Source organism: Oncorhynchus nerka, linkage group LG15 (assembly GCF_034236695.1).
Source record: "Oncorhynchus nerka isolate Pitt River linkage group LG15, Oner_Uvic_2.0, whole genome shotgun sequence".
Taxonomy (NCBI): Eukaryota; Metazoa; Chordata; class Actinopteri; order Salmoniformes; family Salmonidae; genus Oncorhynchus; species Oncorhynchus nerka.
Window position 1 is genome coordinate 72,041,061 of NC_088410.1, and position 20,448 is coordinate 72,061,508.

The 20,448-nt window shown below is 44.1% G+C and overlaps 1 protein-coding gene across 1 annotated transcript in view; it reads left to right on the plus strand.

The window, feature by feature from the left end:
- Window positions 1–16,465, plus strand: part of iffo2b (intermediate filament family orphan 2b) — a 40,362-nt gene extending 23,897 nt beyond the window's left edge. Inside the window, exons 2-9 of the mRNA XM_065001880.1 lie at window positions 2,549–2,609; window positions 6,543–6,551; window positions 7,935–8,021; window positions 9,371–9,541; window positions 9,901–10,052; window positions 10,734–10,902; window positions 11,218–11,316; window positions 11,748–16,465. Coding sequence (XP_064857952.1) covers window positions 2,549–2,609; window positions 6,543–6,551; window positions 7,935–8,021; window positions 9,371–9,541; window positions 9,901–10,052; window positions 10,734–10,902; window positions 11,218–11,316; window positions 11,748–11,981 — 982 coding nt within the window. The 3' untranslated portion in view covers window positions 11,982–16,465. The remainder of the gene's footprint in view (window positions 1–2,548; window positions 2,610–6,542; window positions 6,552–7,934; window positions 8,022–9,370; window positions 9,542–9,900; window positions 10,053–10,733; window positions 10,903–11,217; window positions 11,317–11,747) is intronic.
- Window positions 16,466–20,448: the final 3,983 nt, after the last annotated feature.

A 20,448-nucleotide genomic window follows, 5' to 3' on the forward strand; every position in this document is an offset into this window, starting at 1 on the left:
GTCATTGTAAATTGGAATTTGTTCTTAACTGACTTGCCTAGTTAAATAAATACATTTGGAAAGTCACACACCTGTCTATATAAGGTCCCATAGTTGACAGTGCATGTCAGAGCAAAAACCAAGCCATGAGGTTGAAGGAATTGTCCGTAGAGCTCCAAGACAGAATTGTGTCGAGGCACAGATCTTGAAGGGTAACAAAAAATGTTTGCAGCATTGAAGTTCCCTAAGACCACAGTGACCTCCATCATTCTTAAATGGAAGAAGTTTGGAACCACTTCCTAGAGTTGGCTGCCTGGCCAAACTGAGTAATCGGGGGAGAAGGGCCTTGGTCAGGGAGGTGACCAAGAACTTGATGGTCACTCAGACAGAGCTCCAGAGTTCTTCTGTGAAGATGAGAGAACCTTCCAGAAGGACAACCATCTCTTCAGCACTCCACCAATCAGGCCTTTATGGTAGTGGACAGACAGAAGCCACTCAGTAAAAGGCACATGACACCCCACTTTGAGTTTGCCAGATGGCACCTAAAGGACTCTCAGACCATTATAAATAAGATTATCTTGGCCTGAATGCCAAGCGTCATGTCTGGAGGGGATGTTTTTCAGTGACAAGGACTGGGAGACTAGTCAGGATCAAGGGACGATGAACGGAGCAAAGTACAGAGAGATCCTTGATGAAAACCTGCTGCAGAGCGCCCAGGACATCAGACTGGAGGGAGAGGTTCACCTTCCAACAGGACAATGACCCTAAGCACACAGCTAAGACAACGCAGGAGTGGCTTCGGGACAAGTCTCTGAATATCCTTGAGTGGCCCAGCCAGAGCCCGAACTAGAACCCGATCGAACATCTCTGAAGAGACCTGAAAATAGCTGTGCAGCGATGCTCCCCATCCAACCTGACAGAGCTTGAGAGGATCTGCAGAGAAGAATGGGAGAAACTCCCCATATATAGGTGTGCCAAGCGTGTGGCATCATACCCAAGAAGACTCAAGGCTGTAATTGCTGCCAAAGGTGCTTCAACAAAGTACTGAGTAAAGGGTCTGAATACTTATGCAAATGTGATATTTCAGTTTTATATATTTTTTTATACATTTCCAAAAACCTGATTTTGCATTGTCATTTTAGGGCATTGTGTGTAGATTGAAGTAAATAAAACAACTTTAATCCATTTTACAAAAAGGCTGTAATGTAACAATATGTGGAAAAAGTCAAGGTGTCTGAATACTTTCCAAATGCATTGCATATGCATAATCATTGATTTAACCTCCATTAGCCTCAATCTCTAGTATAAAAAGCGCTATTTTACCTACAGTTCTAGTCAATGAGCTTCAGCCCCTCGCATTTGAGTGAGTGAGTGAGACGTGGTACAAATAAACTGCATGACCATAAGTATGTGGACACTTGCTCATCAAACATTTCTTTCCAAAATCATGGGCATTAATATGATGTTGGACCATTGCTGCAGGGACTTGCTTCCATTCAGCCGTGAGCATTAGTGAGGTTGGGCGCTGATGTTGGGCAATTAGGCCTGGCTTGCAGTTGGCGTTCTAATTAATCCCAAAGGTGTTCGGTGGGGTTGAGGTCAGGGCTCTGTGCAGGCCAGTCATGTTCTTCCACACTGATCTCAACAAACGATTTAATGTCTTGCTGAAACAGGAAAGGACCTTCCCCAAACTGTTACCACAAAGTTGGAAGCACAGAATCGTCAAGAATGTCATTTGATGCTATAGCATTAAGATTTCCCTTCACTGGAACTAAGGGGCCTATCCCAAACCATTAAAAACAGCCCCAGACCATTATTCCTCCTTCACCAAAGTTTACAGTTGGCACTATGCATTCTGGCAGGTAGCGTTCTCCTGGCATCCACGAAACCCAGATTCATCCACCGGACTTCCAGATGGTGAAGTGTGATTCATCACTGCAGGGAACGTGTTTCCACTCCTCCAGATTCCAATGGTGGCGAGCTTTACACCACTCCAGCCATCCCTTGGCATTGCGCATGGTGATCTTAGGCTTGTGTGCGGCAGTTCTTGTGCTGATGTTGCTTCCAGAGGTAGTTTGGAGCTCTGTAGTAAGTGTTGCAGCCGAGGACAGATGGTCCCGTTCTGTGAGCTTGTGTGGCCTACCACTTTGCGGCTGAGCCGTTGTTGCTCCTAGACGTTTCCACGTACAGTTGACTGGGGCAGCTTTAGCAGGGCAGAAATTTTGACAATCTGACTCGTTGGAAAGATGGTATCTGACTCGTTGGAAAGATGGTATCGTATGAAGGTACCATGTTGAAAGTCACTGAACTCTACTGCCAATGTTTGTCTATGGAGATTGCATGGCTGTGTGCTGGATTTAATACACCTATCGGCAACGGGTGTGGCAGAAATGGCTGAATCCATTCATTTAAAGGGGTGTCCACATACTTTTGTATATATAGTGTATGTCACACTAATATAACTAAAATATACCTCAAAGGTCTATAAGGTGTATATATTACAATACTCATGTATAAGCATAGCCATGTAAATGCAGGTAACTGACCATCCGTGTGTTCTGTGTTGTAGATGGGAAGAGGAGCTGAACAGACGAGAGCATATGGAGTCCATGGTGGAATCCATGCAGGAGGTGAGTAGACATTAACCATCAATGCACTTTCATCATTACATCAATTTACCTTCACCATTACAACAATTCACCACCATTACATCAACTTACCACCATTACATCAACTTACCATTTGGTCAATTCACCTTCACTATTAAATGTATTCACTCTAATCTCAACATCCAATTCTACTTTATTCCTAGCTACAGTATGGTGCCTCTCAAGGGGTCATTGTTGTAAAGAAGACATAGAGACAGACATGAAGCCTTTAGGTGCTTGAAAATATATATTTCCTGCTGAATTGCTTACCTGTCCCCATCCTTCCTTTCCTGTCCTTGAGCAGGTGTCTGTCAACTGAATTGGGCCAGAGACAGTTAGCTAGCTAGGGAGAAAACCTACAAACAGCCTAGATGGCTCACATAGCAGACCTGAATGTCAGTGTCTCACCACTATTCCCTGTGTATCTGTAGATAAAACGCATTAGTCCCCATCATTACATCAGTGGATAACATGGCGCCGGAGAACAAGGCTGAGGTTTATTTTTTCCTAACCAATTGTGGGTCTTTTTTTTGTTTGTTTTTTGTGTTTGTAACATTTTTTTTAACTTGTTTTGTACTTAATGTTGCTGCTACTGTCTCTTATGACCGAAAATGACTTCTGGGCATCAGAATAGCGATTACTCACAACAGACTGGCAGAATCCTTTTTTTTCCTTTAATGAGTCCGACGAGCCCGATGTGAATGATATACTGCTTTCCTGTGAACAGGCCCAGTTCCCCGTCATTTGAGTGAAGAGAAGGCAGAGAAAAAGGGGCCAGAGGGCGGGCTGCCTTCTGAGAATTCATAGGCGATCGAATAAACCCCCACTTCCTTCCATTCTGTTAGCAAACGTGCAATCTTTGGAAAATAAAATAATGACCTACGCGGAAGATTAAACTACCAACGGGTTATTCAAAACTGTATTATCTTATGCTTCACAGAGTCGTGGCTGAACAACGACAGTATCAATATACAGCTGGTTGGTTATACGCTGTATCGGCAGGACAGAACAACGGCGTCTGGTAAAACAAGGGGTGGCGACTATGTGTTTTTGTAAATAACAGCTGGTGCACGATATCTAAGGAAGGCTCAAGGTTTTGCTCACCTGAGGTAGAGTATCTCATGACAAGGTCCTAGTAGCTGGGGACTTTAACGCAGTGAAACTTAAATCCGTCTTCCAAATTTCTATCAGCATGTTAAATGTGCAACCAGAGGGGGAAAAAAACTCTGGACCACCTATACTCCACAAACCGATCCGCATACAAAGCTCGCCCTCCATTTGGCAAATCTGACCATAATTCTATCCTCCTGATTCCTGCTTACAAGCCAAAATTAAAGCTGGAAGCACCAGTGACTCGATCAATAAAAAAGTGGTCAGATGAAGCAGATGCTAAGCTACAGGACTGTTTTGCTAGCACAGACTGGAATATGTTCCGGGATTCATCCGATGGCATTGAGGAGTAAACCACATCTGTCATTGGCTTCATCAATAAGTGCATCGATGACGTCGTCCCCACAGTGACCATACGTACATACCCCAACCAGAAGCCATGGATTACAGGCAACATCTGCACTGAGCTAAAGGCTAGAGCTGCCTCTTTCAAGGAGCGGGACTCTAACCCGGAAGCTTATAAGAAATCCCGCTATGCCCTCCAACGAACCATAAAACAGTAAAGCGTCAATACAGGACTAAGATTGAATCGTACTACACTGGCTCTGACGCTCGTCGGATGTGGAAGGGCTTGCAAACCATTACAGACTACAAAGGGAAACACAGCCGAGAGCAGCCCAGTGACACAAGCCTACCAGACGAGCTAAACTACTTCTATGTTCACTTCGAGGCAAATAACACTGAAACATGCATGAAAGCACCAGCTGTTCCGGAAGACTGTGTGATCATGCTCTCCACAGCCGATGTGAGTAAGACATTCACAAGGCCGCAGGGCTAGACGGATTTCCAAGACGTGTGAGCATGCTTTGACCAACTGGCAAGTGTCTTCACTGATATTTGCAACCTCTCCCTGTCTGAGTCTATAATACCAACATGTTTTAAGCAGACCACCATAGTCCCTGTGCCCAAGAAAACTAAGGAAACCTGCCTAAATGACTACTGACCCGTAGCACTCACGTCTGTAGCCATGAAGTGCTTTGAAAGGCTGGTAATGGCTCACATCAACGCCATTATCCCAGAAACTCTAGACCCACTCCAATTTGCATACCACTCTAACAGATCCACAGATGATGCAATCTCTATTGCACTCCACACTGCCCTTTCCCACCTGGACAAATGGAACACCTATATGAGAATGTTATTCATTGACTACAGCTCAGCGTTCCATACCGTAGTGCCCTCACACAACAGTGGTAGGCCTGATCACCGACAACGACGAGACAGCCTATAGGGAGGAGGTCAGGACAACCACCTCTCCCTCAACGTGATCAAGACTAAGGAGATGATTGTGGACTACAGGAAAAAGAAGACCGAGCACACCCCCCTTCCCATCGACAGGGCTGTAGTGGAGCAGGTTGAGAGCTTCAAGTTCCTTGGTGTCCACATCCAACAAACAAACTAACATAGTCCAAGCACACCAAGACAGTCGTGAAGAGGGTACGACAAATCCTATTCCCCCTCAGAAGACTGTAAAGATGTGGCATGGATCCTCAGATCCTCAAAATGTTATACAGCTGCACCATTGAGAGCATGGTTGCATCACTACCTGGTATGGCAACTGCTCGGCCTCCAACCGCAAGACACTACAGAGGGTAGTGCGAATGGCCCAGTACATCACTGGGGCCAAGCTTCCTGCCATCCAGAACCTCTGCACCAGGTGGTGTCAAAGGAAGGAATTGTCAAAGATTCCAGCCACCCTAGTCATAGACTGTTCCCTCTGCTACCCCCCCTGTTACACCGCTGCTACTCTGTTGTTGTCATCTATGCATAGGCACTTTATTAACTACCTAGCAGCGGTGTAAAAGGGGGCTAGCAGAGGGAACAGTCTATGACTAGGGTGGCTAGAATCTTTGACAATTCTTAGGGCCTTCCTTTGACATGTTACCTCAACTAACCGGTGCCCAGTCACATTGACTCTGTACCGGTACCCCCCTGTGTATAATCTCACTAATGTTATTTTACTGCTGCTCTTTATTTACTTTTTACTTTTATTTCTTATTCTTACTCATATTTTTGTTTTCAACTGCATTGTTGGTTCGGGGCTCGTAAGTAAGCGTTTCACTGTAAGGTCTACTACACCTGTTGTATTCGGTGCATGTGACTAATACAATTTGATTTGAGTTTATAGTATCATGGCCCAAGGCAGGCACTATGCTCCCTATGCCACATCAAACACCTCTGCAGGTGCTAGTATAGTAGCAACCCCATCTTTCTGCACAACCATCGAGGACTCATCGATCAACGGCAGCATCTGTGTTTGTGTTGGATTATGGCTCAGCAGAATGCTGGAAGTGAAAATAATTCCCTGGGGGGCTCTTACCTCTCTGAGCTCACACAGACAGATGTTGTTTAGCATGGAAGTGAAACAGGAAATCGGCTCTCTGATAGTAATTTGATAAAGGATATCAGTTGATTATGTAGTGGGATTAACTCTGTATGTAGTCCCCCTCGGCATCTACTGTAATAACCTTAATCCATCTTTATCACTTAAAGTTATTCCACTGAATAATGTAAAAATATAGATATAGGCCATATTCAATATCATGCTGTCTCGAATATGGTAAATAAGAATGTGTGTTAGTTTTTGCTGCATGTGTTTGATTGTATGTGCTTGGGGCATGCGTTTGAATTGTGTAACTACAGTTGAAGTCGAAAGTTTACATACAGTTAGGTTGGAGTCATTAAAACTTTAAAACACTCCACAAATTTCTTGTAAACAAACTATAGTTTTGGCAAGTCGGTTAGGACATCTACGTTGTGCATGACAAGTAATTTTTCCAACAATTGTTTACAGGCAGATTATTTCACTGTATCACAATTCCAGTGGGTCAGAAGTTGACATACACTAAGTTGACTGTGCCTTTAGACAACTTGGAAAATTCCAGAAAATGTCATGGCTTTAGAAGCTTCTGATAGGCTAATTGACATAATTTGAGTCAATTGGAGGTGTACCTGTGGATGTATTTCAATGCTTACCTTCAAACTCAGTGTCTCTTTGCTGACATCATGGGGAAATCAAAAGAAATCATCCTTGGGAGCAATTTCCAAACGCCTGAAGGTACCACGTTCATCTGAACAAACAATAGTACTCACGTATGAACACCATGAGACCACGCAGCCGTCATATCGCTAAGGAAGGAGACATGTTCTGTCTCCTAGAGATGAACGTACTTTGGTGTGAAAAGTGCAAATCAATCCCAGAACAACAGCAAAGGACCTTGTGAAGATGCTGGAGGAAACCGGTATGAGTCCTATATCAACATAAGCTGAAAGGCCGCTCAACAAGGAAGAAGCCACTGCTCCAAAACTGCCATATAATAGTCAGACTACGGTTTGCAACTGCACATGGGGGACAAAGATTGTACTTTTTGGAGAAATGTCCTCTGGTCTGATGAAACAAAAATGGAACTGTTTGGCCATAATGACCATTGTTATGTTTGGAGGAAAAAGGGGGATGCCTGCAAGCAGAAGAACACCATCCCAACCGTGAAGCAAGCGGGTGGCAGCATAATGTGGTACAAAATAAATACATTTATGTGGATATATTGAAGCAACATCTCAAGACATCAGTCAGGAAGTTAAAGCTTGGTCGCAAATGGGACTTCCAAATGGACAATGACCCCAAGCATAATTCCAAAGTTGTGGCAAAATGGCTTAAGGGCAACAAAGTCAGGATATTGGAGTGGCCATCACAAAGCCCTGACCTCAATCATATAGAAAATTTGTGGGCAGAACTGAAAGTGTGTGCGAGCAAGGAGGCCTACAACCCTGACTCCGGTACCAGCTCTGGGGGCCGAAATTCACCCAATTTATTGTGGGAAGCTTGTGGAAGACTACTCAAAACATTTTACCCAAGTTAAACAATGTTACCAAATACTAATTGAGTGTATGTAAACTTCTGACCCACTGGGAATGTGATGAAGGAAATAAAAGCTGAAATAAATCATTCTCTCTGCTATTATTCTGACATTTCACATTCTTAAAATAAAGTGGTGATCCTAACTGAACTAGGACAGGGAATTTTTACTTTTTACTTGGATTAAATGTCATGAATTGTGAAAAACTGAGTTTAAATGTATTTGGCTAAGGTGTATGTAAACTTTTGACTTCAACTGTTTGTGTGTGTGGTGTGTTCAGGAGTCAGAGGAGATCCAGGATGAACTGAAGGAGAAGGTGGACAGGCTGAAGGCTGAGCTGGTGGTCTTTAAGAGTCTCATGAGCGACGTAAGTATAACATACACACCTTCCCTTCACACTCCACTGCAGCACTGTCACAGACTGACAGATACCACAGTCATATTCCTGTTCAAATGATGCCAATCATATTCTCAACAGCATTGGTTGTATTGACCGTAGTATTGTTCTTTATAGGTGATGATAGATGTTGTCAGTCATACTGTAGAGGTCCTTAGGGCTTCATTCATCATACTGAACACTCTCCGAGACTGGGCTCCAGGACAGGCTAGCAGATTCACACCCCTCCTTTTTTTATTTTTACCCCGCAGTCCAAACATATTCTGCCGCAATTGCAAGAGGGCCTTTTCAGACAGGTATTCATTGAATGCTCCGATAACAAGTGTTCATAAACACACAGTAGATAAGCAGGACCGTACACTATATCTGCGCAGCACCTTATTTTTCCCATGGAGCTTGCCTCTAGTGTAACGGCTGTAATATGTTGCAGCTGGCCAATCCTTAGCTTTTGTTTGGTCAGGAATGAATAAACAAAATTAGCAAGGAGTTGTTTGGATTTCTGTTGAAACCATTCTAGCTTGGCTCCCTCTCTTATTTACTTCTGTGTTTAACTGGCCATGTCAGTTAGTGGCATTGTGGGTAATAGCAGCTGCCTCTTCATGACACATATCTGTAGTCAGAGAAGGATATATGCAGTACATATGAGGTAACACACAGTGTGACCTGAGAGACCTCCAGGGTAGTGAATAAACACTGTGATTTGGGACGTGTCCTTTGAATAGGTGTACTTTGTCGTTGCTCACTATTAAGGGCGGTCGACGTCTGAGTTCCCAATATGTCAGGAGGGATCTGGATATGAAAGTAAGAGATACCTCTATTCCTGCCTCCCCACTTCCCTTCACCCTAGAATCAAAATACTAGCTTTTCCCTTACTACACTACTGTGAAACAGTGTTGTGAGTATTGTAGACGGTAAAGTATAGAATTGTTTGGTCATAACTAGCATTTTAGAGTAATTGCAAGTTATTGAGTGACAAAAAGAAGCATGAGATGTAGCAGTGATGAAATTCACCTTGGAGTGTAGGATGTTTCCTTTGGACCTTCACAGAGATGTTGCATGATGTGTTATTGACCCAGACTGACTGGATGTGGGTTTCTGCTGGGTCTGCAATCTTAACCACAGTGTATTCAGTTGACTTTAATACTGCTGCAAATGGTCAGTCACACAGATATGAACTCAGCATGTGACTTCTGTTATTCATATCAGTCTGATGGCTTTGAAATGCCTTTTAGACATTTGTTGAGTACAGTAAGTGGAGGTTTTGGGTGGATGATTCAATGTTTCACAGCCAACAACTGACACCTCTCCTTCCTCTCCAGCAAATGTCTGACCTGGACTCGAAGATCCAAGAGAAAGCCATGCGGGTGGACATGGACATCTGCCGGCGCATCGACATCACCGCCAAACTGTGTGACGTGGCTCAGCAGCGCAACTCAGAGGACATGTCCAAGATGTTCAATGTCAGCCCGGCCAGGTCACTCCCAGAGAGGGTGTGTATCTATCTGTACGTTAGGCCTCAGTCTGCAATAGCTAACAGTGTACTGCTGCAACACACTCTTCTACATAGGCAAACACACACAGCCACAAACACAATGCTCACTGACCCTTCCACCATACCAAATACACACACAGTCGCTGCTCATTGGTGAACTGAAGCTTTGACTTTCCATTGCGCCGACATTGCTGGCCAAAGCCAAAATACGAATCCAGCCAGAATCAGACCAGAGGCTTTTTAGGTAGTGTATGGTACTGCCTAAATTATTAATATCAGAATAGACAAATTGCCCAAAATTCTGTCCTGCATTGATGCGCTGAGTGACTAACCTGGTTAGGGGTGTGTGTGTTCCAGGGCGCCACGGCGTGCTGCAGGAAGGAGCGCAGGCCTGTGTCTGATGAGGACAGCTCTGAGATGGATGCAGACCCCAGCACCAGCACCTCAGAGGAGGAGGAGGAGGTCCCTCTTAACATCACTGATGAAATGAAACGAATGCTCAACCAACTGTGAGTCAGCCTTCACACGCACACTCAGTACAGCCATCCAGAAAGACGAGCTGGCTTCGTTATGACCCCCTCCACACGTGCGCACACACATCACAGGAGGCTGCTGAGTGGAGAACGGCTCATAGTAATGGCCGGAACGGAGCATATGGAACGGCATCAAACACTTGGAAGCCATGTGTTTGACATATAATACCATTCCACTGATTCTGCTCCAGTCATTACCATGAGCCCGCTCTCCCCAATTAAGGTGCCACCAACCTCCTGTGACACACACACCCCAGTGGTGCATTGTATTTATATAATGTTGTCCTTTACTCCCATCTAGTGTGAATGCAGAGTGCGGCATTCATTTTGTTTTCAGTAGGGCCACCAAAAGCTAGATGAGAACATTACAGAATGTCTTCATTGTGTATATGTATGCCTAAAATGTAGTTTTGAATAATAGTGTCAATAATAAAAGTATAATTTGTGTTCCACTAAAACTTCTGTCACTGTCTCAAGTCTTTCTCAAACACTGTGTGTATTCTGTTTTCCTGCATGTCTTCTCTATGGATCTTTCCTTCTCTGTGTTTGGACCTCTTGTAAATGTGTTGCCTGTTGTTTCTCCTCCTTTCTTCCCTCTCTTTTCCTTCCTGTCTCTGTGCCACACAGACATTGTTCAGATGATAATTGTGTTGCCAGGAGGGAGACGTTTGACATGGATGACGACTGTGACAGCCTGACGTGGGAAGAGAATGACGAGACCCTGTTGCTATGGGAGGACTTCACCAACTATAACATACAACCCAGTGCCATCACCGCATCAAACTGCACAGCCACCAGCGCAGCCAACAGCAACACAGAGGAGCCTGTGAGTCGGATTAGACACCACACAGCAAATGTCAAGGATACTTATGTACAGGAAAAATATAAAACCGTTAAATTACCACTACCTACTGATATACTAATGGACAAGGGTACAGGAGGGCATTGAGGAGTCGGTTACCTCTCATACTTCCCATCCATTCATATTCGGCAAACACAAATGTTTGCAGTAAAATAACGTTTGTTCATTTTGACTTGAAGGTCAAATTCTGCCCATTGTTATGCTCCAGTTGAGAAATGAAATGCAATATCCAAACGATGAATGAGAGTGTTTCAGCTAATCCTCTATGCTTCTTCCCAGGTCTCTCAGGATGGAAGCCTGGGCAGCCTCATAGATGAGACAGAATCACTATTCAAGACCAGAGAGCAGGAGTACCAGGAGGCCATTGGCGCGATTGAGGTGAACAGGCTGTGTGTGCCTGCGTGTGTGTCTGAGAGTGAGAATGTGACAGAAACAGAGGTACAGTAACAAAAATAGAGGAGAATGAAATCCCCTGAGATGTATCTGCCTGTTAGAGATCTATTGTATCTAACAGAAACACCTGTCAAGTAACAGGACATAGGAGGACAACGACTGCCTTTTGATTTGTTGGTTGTTTTGTCCCTCTTGCTGTTTGGTTTTGATTTGTGACTCCGGTGACCATTCATCTGGCCAGAGTGACTCAGTCCCTGGCAGGGCTGGCACCTGTCCCAGCTCAATGTCACTGATGTCTCTCTCTCTCTCTCCTCCCTACCCTCTCTCTTCGGTCCTCCTTACTCTTTCCCCTTCTATTTCTCTGGCTTCCTTTCTCCTCATCTCCTCTCTCTATCATCTCTCTCTCCCTCACTCAGATGGAGCTAGCCACAGCGAAGAGTGACATGAACAGACACCTGCATGAGTACATGGAGATGTGTAGCATGAAGCGTGGTCTGGACGTGCAGATGGAGACGTGCAGGAGGATGATCAAAGGGGGCAGGAACTCTCCCTCTGTCAGCTCGGTGGCCAGCAGCGACTCAGGGAATACTGACGAGATCCAGGAAGAACTATTGGACAAGGACGGCGAGGCTGAGGTGCCAATCAGCTGATGGCTGTCCTGCCTGGCACCGCCCCTCACTCCTCCACTCACTGACGTATAGCTGCTCACAGAGCTCCACCCTGCTTGGGGGTTGGCCCGTTTGGCACTGTTGGCTGGGGGTCCTGATGGTCCTAAGGGTCTGTCCCACTCTCCCAACTGGTGCTTATTGTCTCTGTTCTCATAGGGATGGAGGGGGACGGTGTTCCTTTGCTTCACAAGTATTATAAGGCAGAGGTGGCACATACAATACAGTGTCAGCTGTGCTCTCTTCCTCAGTGCTGCCTTGCTGGTTTCTTCAACCTAATCAGAGCTCCACAAGAACATCCAGCAAAACAGTCAACCTTATCAAACCAGTCGTACTGGCTCACTATTAGCATATTCGAAACAGTTGCACTGTCACCATCGTCAATCTGTTGGACTGAGGTGGACAGTCCATTTGGTCAACAGGGAACAACATACACAACAGTATTCACCAGTGAGAATATATGCCTGAGTTCTTTTAATAATCACAAATCAAGAGCAATCACACCATTTTCTACTTGCATGTGCCCCATGGATGCAGATGGATCATTCACATACGGCACATGTACATGTACAATTGGGTATTGAAATGTTCTCACCAGAGTCAATACAAACAAAACAGCCTGACTGGACTCTCCATGGTTACCAGTGCACAGCCCTTTGCTGCATAATGCATTGTTCAAGCTCTATGCAATTTAGCTAGCCTTATTTCAGGATGACCTTCCCTACCCTTCTTCTCCCTTATGATTAGCCTTTTTAAGCTGGGCAGGTGTTTTCTAGTTGTCATTCAGAGTGCTCATGTGTGTTCTCCGAAGTAGAAGGTGCAGAATTGTCTCAAAAAAGGGAAATGTTGGAACAGTGACCCCTAGTTGTCTTTGTCAAAGTCATACCCCTTCCCTCCCTACCCATGTTAATTTAATGTCTGTAAACATGGAAAAGATTATTGAAAATAATATGGAACAAGGCGCCAGCAAATATGCTGTTTTTGATTTGTATGGCCTTTTGCTGATCACTATCATACTAAGCTTCAGCCAAATGTTGTAATTTCCCCTAAAATGTATATGTTATGATTGTTAGAACTAAGTTCTTGATTGTCCCTTGGGCTACTCTTTGGTAAGTCCAAAGGGCTGTTGAGAGTTATTGGTCATCTGTTTGTCCTCTCAGAGAGAGGTTATGGAAGATATATTACACAAAACAATCACGGAAACTGGCAACACCATGTACATTGGTTGCTAATACAATTCCTAACTTATACACTGTACAATGCCATATTTAGGTTATATTTTTGCCAATCTGGGCGACTAACCTCAAATGGCATCTCACAAAAACTCCCCTCCCTTCTGTCCAGCCTATCATATTCCGTTGTCCCATTGTCATGTGCCCTGGATTGGGCTTAGAATAGTTTGTACATACATAAGAGACACAGGAGGTTGGTGACACCTTAATTGGGGAGAACTGGCTCATTGTAATGACTGGAGCGGAATAGGTGGAATGGGAAAATTCATCAAACACATGATTTCTAGGTGTTTGATGCCATTCAATGAGCCGTTCTCCCCTCAGCAGCCTCCTGTGATAAGAGGGCTGTTGGCATGTGATCGTATACCCTAGATGCCTTTCTGTTCATAATGCGCTATACGTAATTCATTTTGTTGTATTACATTCAGTCTAATGATTTTCATTGAACTAATCAATTAACAAAATTGATGAACGCACAAGGATTGGGAGAGGTTTTCTGCAAGTTATTTTTCAATTGGTTTATGAAATGTTGTTAGTTTGCAGAATCAAGGATAAAAGTGCTATTTGTATGATGAGGGTTTTAATAATTACATTTGTCTTTGCATTGTCTCTGTGGGGAAGAGGGGCTATTGCATTTGGTTGTTTCTCTGAATTGTTTTACATTTGAACTAGAGGCACATCATAGTTGCAGTACAATAGTGTTGCAATTCTCGAAATCAATTCCTGTAGCTTTAAATGGGCCTATAGTCCATGAAATTGCATTATACAGATTGAATTGTGAGTGTTGAGGCAGAAATGAAATATTCTCTGTATCATATTCTGTTAACATATGTATCATATTCCGTTAACATCATAGATGGTCAAAATGGTCAGGACACTTAACTATTTCATCTGACACAAAAAGGCTGGCCCAATCAGTCTAGTGTATATTATTTCCTAAACCATAGTAAAATATTCAGACACATAACATTCAGGGAGAGGCCTTATTCCCAGCTAACCATCAAAATACATTGTATAAGATTTAAAACCAGCATGACGTAAGCCATGTTTTTGCTCGTCCTTTGTTGCACCATACAGTGTAGGCTGGTAACCATTAGGCCTATGCCCTTATTTCTCATGATGTCTCAGGATGTCATTTCTACAAAGAGAACAAATCAGATAACATACGCCACATACACAAAAGTATGTGGACACCCCTTCCAATAAGTAGATTCGGCTATTTCATGCACACAATCGAGCACACAGCCATTCAATCTCCATAGACAAACATTGGCAGTAGAATGGCCTTACTGAAGATCTCAGTGAATTTCAACATGGCACCGTCATAGGGTGGCACCTTTCCAACAAGTCACTTCGTCAAATTTCTTCCCTGCTAGAGCTGCACCGGTCAACTTTAAGTGCTGTTATTGTGAAGTGGAAATGTCTAGGAGTAACAACGGCTCAGTCGCGAAGCGGTAGGCCACACAAGCTCACAGATCGGGACTGCGTGTAAAAATTGTCCATCCTTGGTTGCAACACTTACTACCAAGTTCCAAACTGCCTCTGGAAGCAATGTCAGCACAATAACTGTTTGTCGGGAGCTTCATGAAATGGGTTTCCATAGCCGAGCAGCCGCATGGAAGCCTAAGATCACCATGCGCAATGCCAAGCGTCGGCTAGAGTGGTTTAAGCTTGCCGCCATTGGACTCTGGAGCAGTGGAAACGTGTTCTCTGGAGTTATGAATCACGCTTCACTGTCTGGCAGTCCGACCAACAAATCTGAGTTTTGCGGATGCCAGGAGAGCGCTACCTACCCCAATGCATAGTGCCAACTGTAAAGTTTGGTGGAGGAGGAATAATGGTCTGGGGTTGTTTTTAATGGTTCGGGATAGGCCCCTTAGTTCAAGTGAAGAGAAATCTTAACACTATAGCATAGTGTTCTAGATGATTCTGTGCTTACAACTTTGTGGCAACAATTTGGGGAAGGCCCTTTCCTGTTTCAGCATGACAATGCCCCCGTGCACAAAGCGAGGACCTTACAGAAATGGTTTGTCGAGATTGGTGGGGAAGAACTTGACCGGCATGCACAGAGCCCTGACCTCAATCCCATCTAACAACTTTGGGATGCACTGGAAGGCCGACTGCGAGCCAGGCCTGATTGCCCAACATCAGTGTCCGGCCACACTAATGCCCTTCTGGCTGAATGGAAGCAAGTCTCCGCAGCAATGTTCCAACATCTAGTGGAAAGCCTTCCCAGAAGTGGAGGCTGTTATAGCAGCAAAGGGGGGACCAACTCCATATTAATGCCCATGATTTTTGGAATGAGATGTTCGACGAGCAGGTGTCCACATACTTTTAGTTATGTAGGGTATTTCCCATTGAACAGATTGTAGACATGTTGATTATGGCAGCCACCTGCACCTCTCTGATTCAGACGGGTTGTGTTAAATGCGGAAGACAGATTTCAGTTGAATGCATTCAGTTGTACAACTGACTAGGTATCTCCCTTTCTTTGATAAATGTGTGGTCAATATCCAGGGGCAGCCTTCTGAGTACAGTCCAACCTAACTATCAGAACTGGTGCAAAAAAAATCTCTCGCCGTGAGTTAGAACACATCTGATGTGTACCTGACACATTGTTCTCTGTCCAGCAAGCAAACACAAATTGTAAATGTTTAATTGAACTAGTATGTAGCCTACCCTTACAGGACAATGATCATCTAGAAAGTCTGGCTCATTGAGCCTATATGGGAACCTGCAATGGTTGGGTTTAAATGTTTCATGGGTGTTTTATATGAGTGGGTTTTATTAATGTAGTGCAAGGGTCTAAAGTGTTACATTAGCCATTGCTGATATGTATTTTATATTGCTTTGTCACCATAACATACAGAGTTTGCCTGTAGTGGGTGGTTATAGAGTATTGTAGAGATAGCAGTAGGTCAGAATCCCCAGTCAAAGTAGCCATTGAGGAAAGTACTGTCTTTACTATGACCATTCATGACCAGTGTATTTTTTTTGACACATCACATTATGATGATGCTATTTCAAGCCTGCTGTTTCTAACTCACATTTCTGTCCCTGCATCTTATTTCAATGCATACCTCTGTGCATTGTAAAGTAAAATGTTATTTTTATGTCATCTATCAGTAAAACTTTGCATTCATGGGGATTTAGGATATACTGTTGTTAAAAAAGAAAATAATGTACACTGTTATTGGTGTTGGGGGGGAAATGAAATAAAATGGTGGATTGCCTTTAGCTTGAGTCTTTGTTCTCCTTTGGAGATGTAGCCTATCATGTTTAATTATACATATTACAATGTTTGATGTGCATGTAATTGCACCCACGTCATGCACCCATGCTGGCATGCATTTTTTAGATGCATGCCAGCAAAGCCACTACACAACACTAAACAATACATTAATTGCACTATAATGGTGACAAATCAAATCAAATCAAATTTATTTATATAGCCCTTCGTACATCAGCTGATATCTCAAAGTGCTGTACAGAAACCCAGCCTAAAACCCCAAACAGCAAACAATGCAGGTGTAAAAGCACGGTGGCTAGGAAAAACTCCCTAGAAAGGCCAAAACCTAGGAAGAAACCTAGAGAGGAACCAGGCTATGTGGGGTGGCCAGTCCTCTTCTGGCTGTGCCGGGTAGAGATTATAACAGAACATGACCAAGATGTTCAAATGTTCATAAATGACCAGCATGGTCGAATAATAATAAGGCAGAACAGTTGAAACTGGAGCAGCAGCACAGTCAGGTGGACTGGGGACAGCAAGGAGTCATCATGTCAGGTAGTCCTGGGGCACGGTCCAAGGGCTCAGGTCCTCCGAGAGAGAGAAAGAAAGAGAGAATTAGAGAGAGCATATGTGGGGTGGCCAGTCCTCTTCTGGCTGTGCCGGGTGGAGATTATAACAGAACGTGGCCAAGATGTTCAAATGTTCATAAATGACCAGCATGGTTGAATAATAGTAAGGCAGAACAGTTGAAACTGGAGCAGCAGCATGGCCAGGTGGACTGGGGACAGCAAGGAGTCATCATGTCAGGTAGTCCTGGGACATGGTCCTAGGGCCCAGGCCAGTTGAAACTGAGCAGCAGCAGCAGGTGGACTGGGGACAGCAAGGAGTCATCATGTCAGGTAGTCCTGGGGCATGGTCCTAGGGCTCAGGTCCTCCGAGAGAGAGAAAGAAAGAGAGAAGGAGAGAATTAGAGAACGCACACTTAGATTCACACAGGACACCGAATAGGACAGGAGAAGTACTCCAGATATAACAAACTGACCCTAGCCCCCCGACACATAAACTAATGCAGCATAAATACTGGAGGCTGAGACAGGAGGGGTCAGGAGACACTGTGGCCCCATCCGAGGACACCCCGGACAGGGCCAAACAGGAAGGATATAACCCCACCCACTTTGCCAAAGCACAGCCCCCACACCACTAGAGGGATATCTTCAACCACCAACTTACCATCCTGAGACAAGGCCGAGTATAGCCCACAAAGATCTCCGCCACGGCACAACCCAAGGGGGGCGCCAACCCAGACAGGCCGACCACAACAGTGAATCAACCCACCCAGGTGACGCACCCCCCCCAGGGACGGCATGAGAGAGCCCCAGTAAGCCAGTGACTCAGCCCCGTAACAGGGTAGAGGCAGAGAATCCCAGTGGAAAGAGGGGAATCGGCCAGGCAGAGACAGCAAGGGCGGTTCGTTGCTCCAGAGCCTTTCCGTTCACCTTCCCACTCCTGGGCCAGACTACACTCAATCATATGACCCACTGAAGAGATGAGTCTTCAGTAAAGACTTAAAGGTTGAGACCGAGTTTGCGTCTCTGACATGGGTAGGCAGACCGTTCCATAAAAATGGAGCTCTATAGGAGAAAGCCCTGCCTCCAGCTGTTTGCTTAGAAATTCTAGGGACAATTAGGAGGCCTGCGTCTTGTGACCGTAGCGTACGTGTAGGTATGTACGGCAGGACCAAATCAGAGAGATAGGTAGGAGCAAGCCCATGTAATGCTTTGTAGGTTAGCAGTAAAACCTTGAAATCAGCCCTTGCTTTGACAGGAAGCCAGTGTAGAGAGGCTAGCACTGGAGTAATATGATCAAATTTTTGGTTCTAGTCAGGATTCTAGCAGCCGTATTCAGCACTAACTGAAGTTTATTTAGTGCTTTATCCGGGTAGCCGGAAAATAGAGCATTGCAGTAGTCTAACCTAGAAGTGACAAAAGCATGGATTAATTTTTCTGCATCATTTTTGGACAGAAAGTTTCTGATTTTTGCAATGTTACGTAGATGGAAAAAAGCTGTCCTCGAAATGGTCTTGATATGTTCTTCAAAAGAGAGATCAGGGTCCAGAGTAACGCCGAGGTCCTTCACAGTTTTATTTGAGACGACTGTACAACCATTAAGATTAATTGTCAGATTCAACAGAAGATCTCTTTGTTTCTTGGGACCTAGAACAAGCATCTCTGTTTTGTCCGAGTTTAATAGTAGAAAGTTTGCAGCCATCCACTTCCTTATGTCTGAAACACATGCTTCTAGCGAGGGCAATTTTGGGGCTTCACCATGTGAAGTGGTGCCAACAAGCGGTTAGGGCCTACATAAAGCTGTTTCAACAGGAGTGCTTTCTTCTCAGCACCATGGAGTGATCCTTCAAACTGCTACATTTGGCTAATCAGCAGATCCTTGTCTGGCAGCAAAACAGTTCATTCAGCATCATGTACTGCCTTTTTTTTAAAACATAGCTGATATGGCTGACCTGCTTAAACAAATGTGGTTTCTAATGACAATTGAGATGCACAAACGATGGCATAAGGGAATGATGAGTGGACAAAAGGCAATCTGTCATTTTGATTAAGACAAAGAGAGCTAAAACTTTTGTTTGGCATTTTTTAAATGTAGAGTGACAGAATTCAGAACAGGCTGTTTTTCCAGTATTTTCTCTGTATACCAAGTCAGAACTGTAGGATGAATAAAGGGGGCATATAAGCAGTAAATGAAATCTCGTACAATATTCAATTATGATTTCTCTAAAACAGGCTAGTATAGGCTACATGTGCACCACCAAGTCAGAACAGTAGCCTAAGTTATGAGGGGGAAAGGGACCAAATTATTAGGGTGAGGCACATGGGCTACTAACACCTTACTACACAACATACACTTAGTATTTCTTTCTTAGCTACAGTATACAGTTGAAGTCGGACGTTTACATACACTTAGGTTGGAGTCATTAACTCATTTTTCAACCACTCCACAAATTTCTTAACAAACTATAGCTTTGGCAAGTCTGTTAGGACATATACTTTGTGCATGACACAAGTAATTTTTCCAAAAATTGTTAACAGATTATTTCACTTATAATTAACTGTGTCACAATTCCAGTGGGTCAGAAGTTCACATACACTAAGTTGACTGTGCTTTTAAACAGCTTGGAAAATCCCAGAAAATGATGGCTTTAGAAGATTTTGATAGGCTAACCTCAATTGGAGGTGTACCTGTGGATGTATTTCAAGGCCTACCTTCAAACTCAGTGCCTCTTTGCTTGACATCATGGGAAAATCAAAAGAAATCAGCCAAGACCTCAGGAAAAAAAATGGTAGACCACATGTCTGGTTCATCCTTGGGTACCACTTTCATCTGTACAAACAATGGTACGCAACTATAAACACAATGGGACCACGCAGCCATCATACCGCTCAGGAAGGAGATGCGTTCTGTCTCCTAGAGATGAACGTACTCCGGTGTGAAAAGTGCAAATCAATCCTAGAACAACAGCAAAGGACATTGTGAAGATGCTGGAGGAAACGGGTACAAAAGTATCTATATCCACAGTAACAACGAGTCCTATATCGACATAAGCTGAAAGGCCCCACAGCAAGGAAGAAGCCACTGCTCCAGAACCGCCATAAAAAAAGCCAGACTACGGTTTGCAACTACACATGGGGACAAAGATTGTACTTTTTGGAGAAATGTCCTCTGGTCTGATGAAACAAAAACAGAACTGTTTGGACATAATGACTGTCGTTATGTTTGGAGGAAAAAGGGGGAGGCTTGCAAGCAGAAGAATACCATCCCAACCATGAAGCACAGGGGTGGTTGCATCATGTTGTGGGGGTGCTTTGCTGCAGGAGGGACTGGTGCACTTCTCAAAATAGATGTCATCATGAGGAAAGAAATGTATGTGGATATATTGAAGCAACATCTCAAGACATCAGGAAGTTAAAGCTTGGTC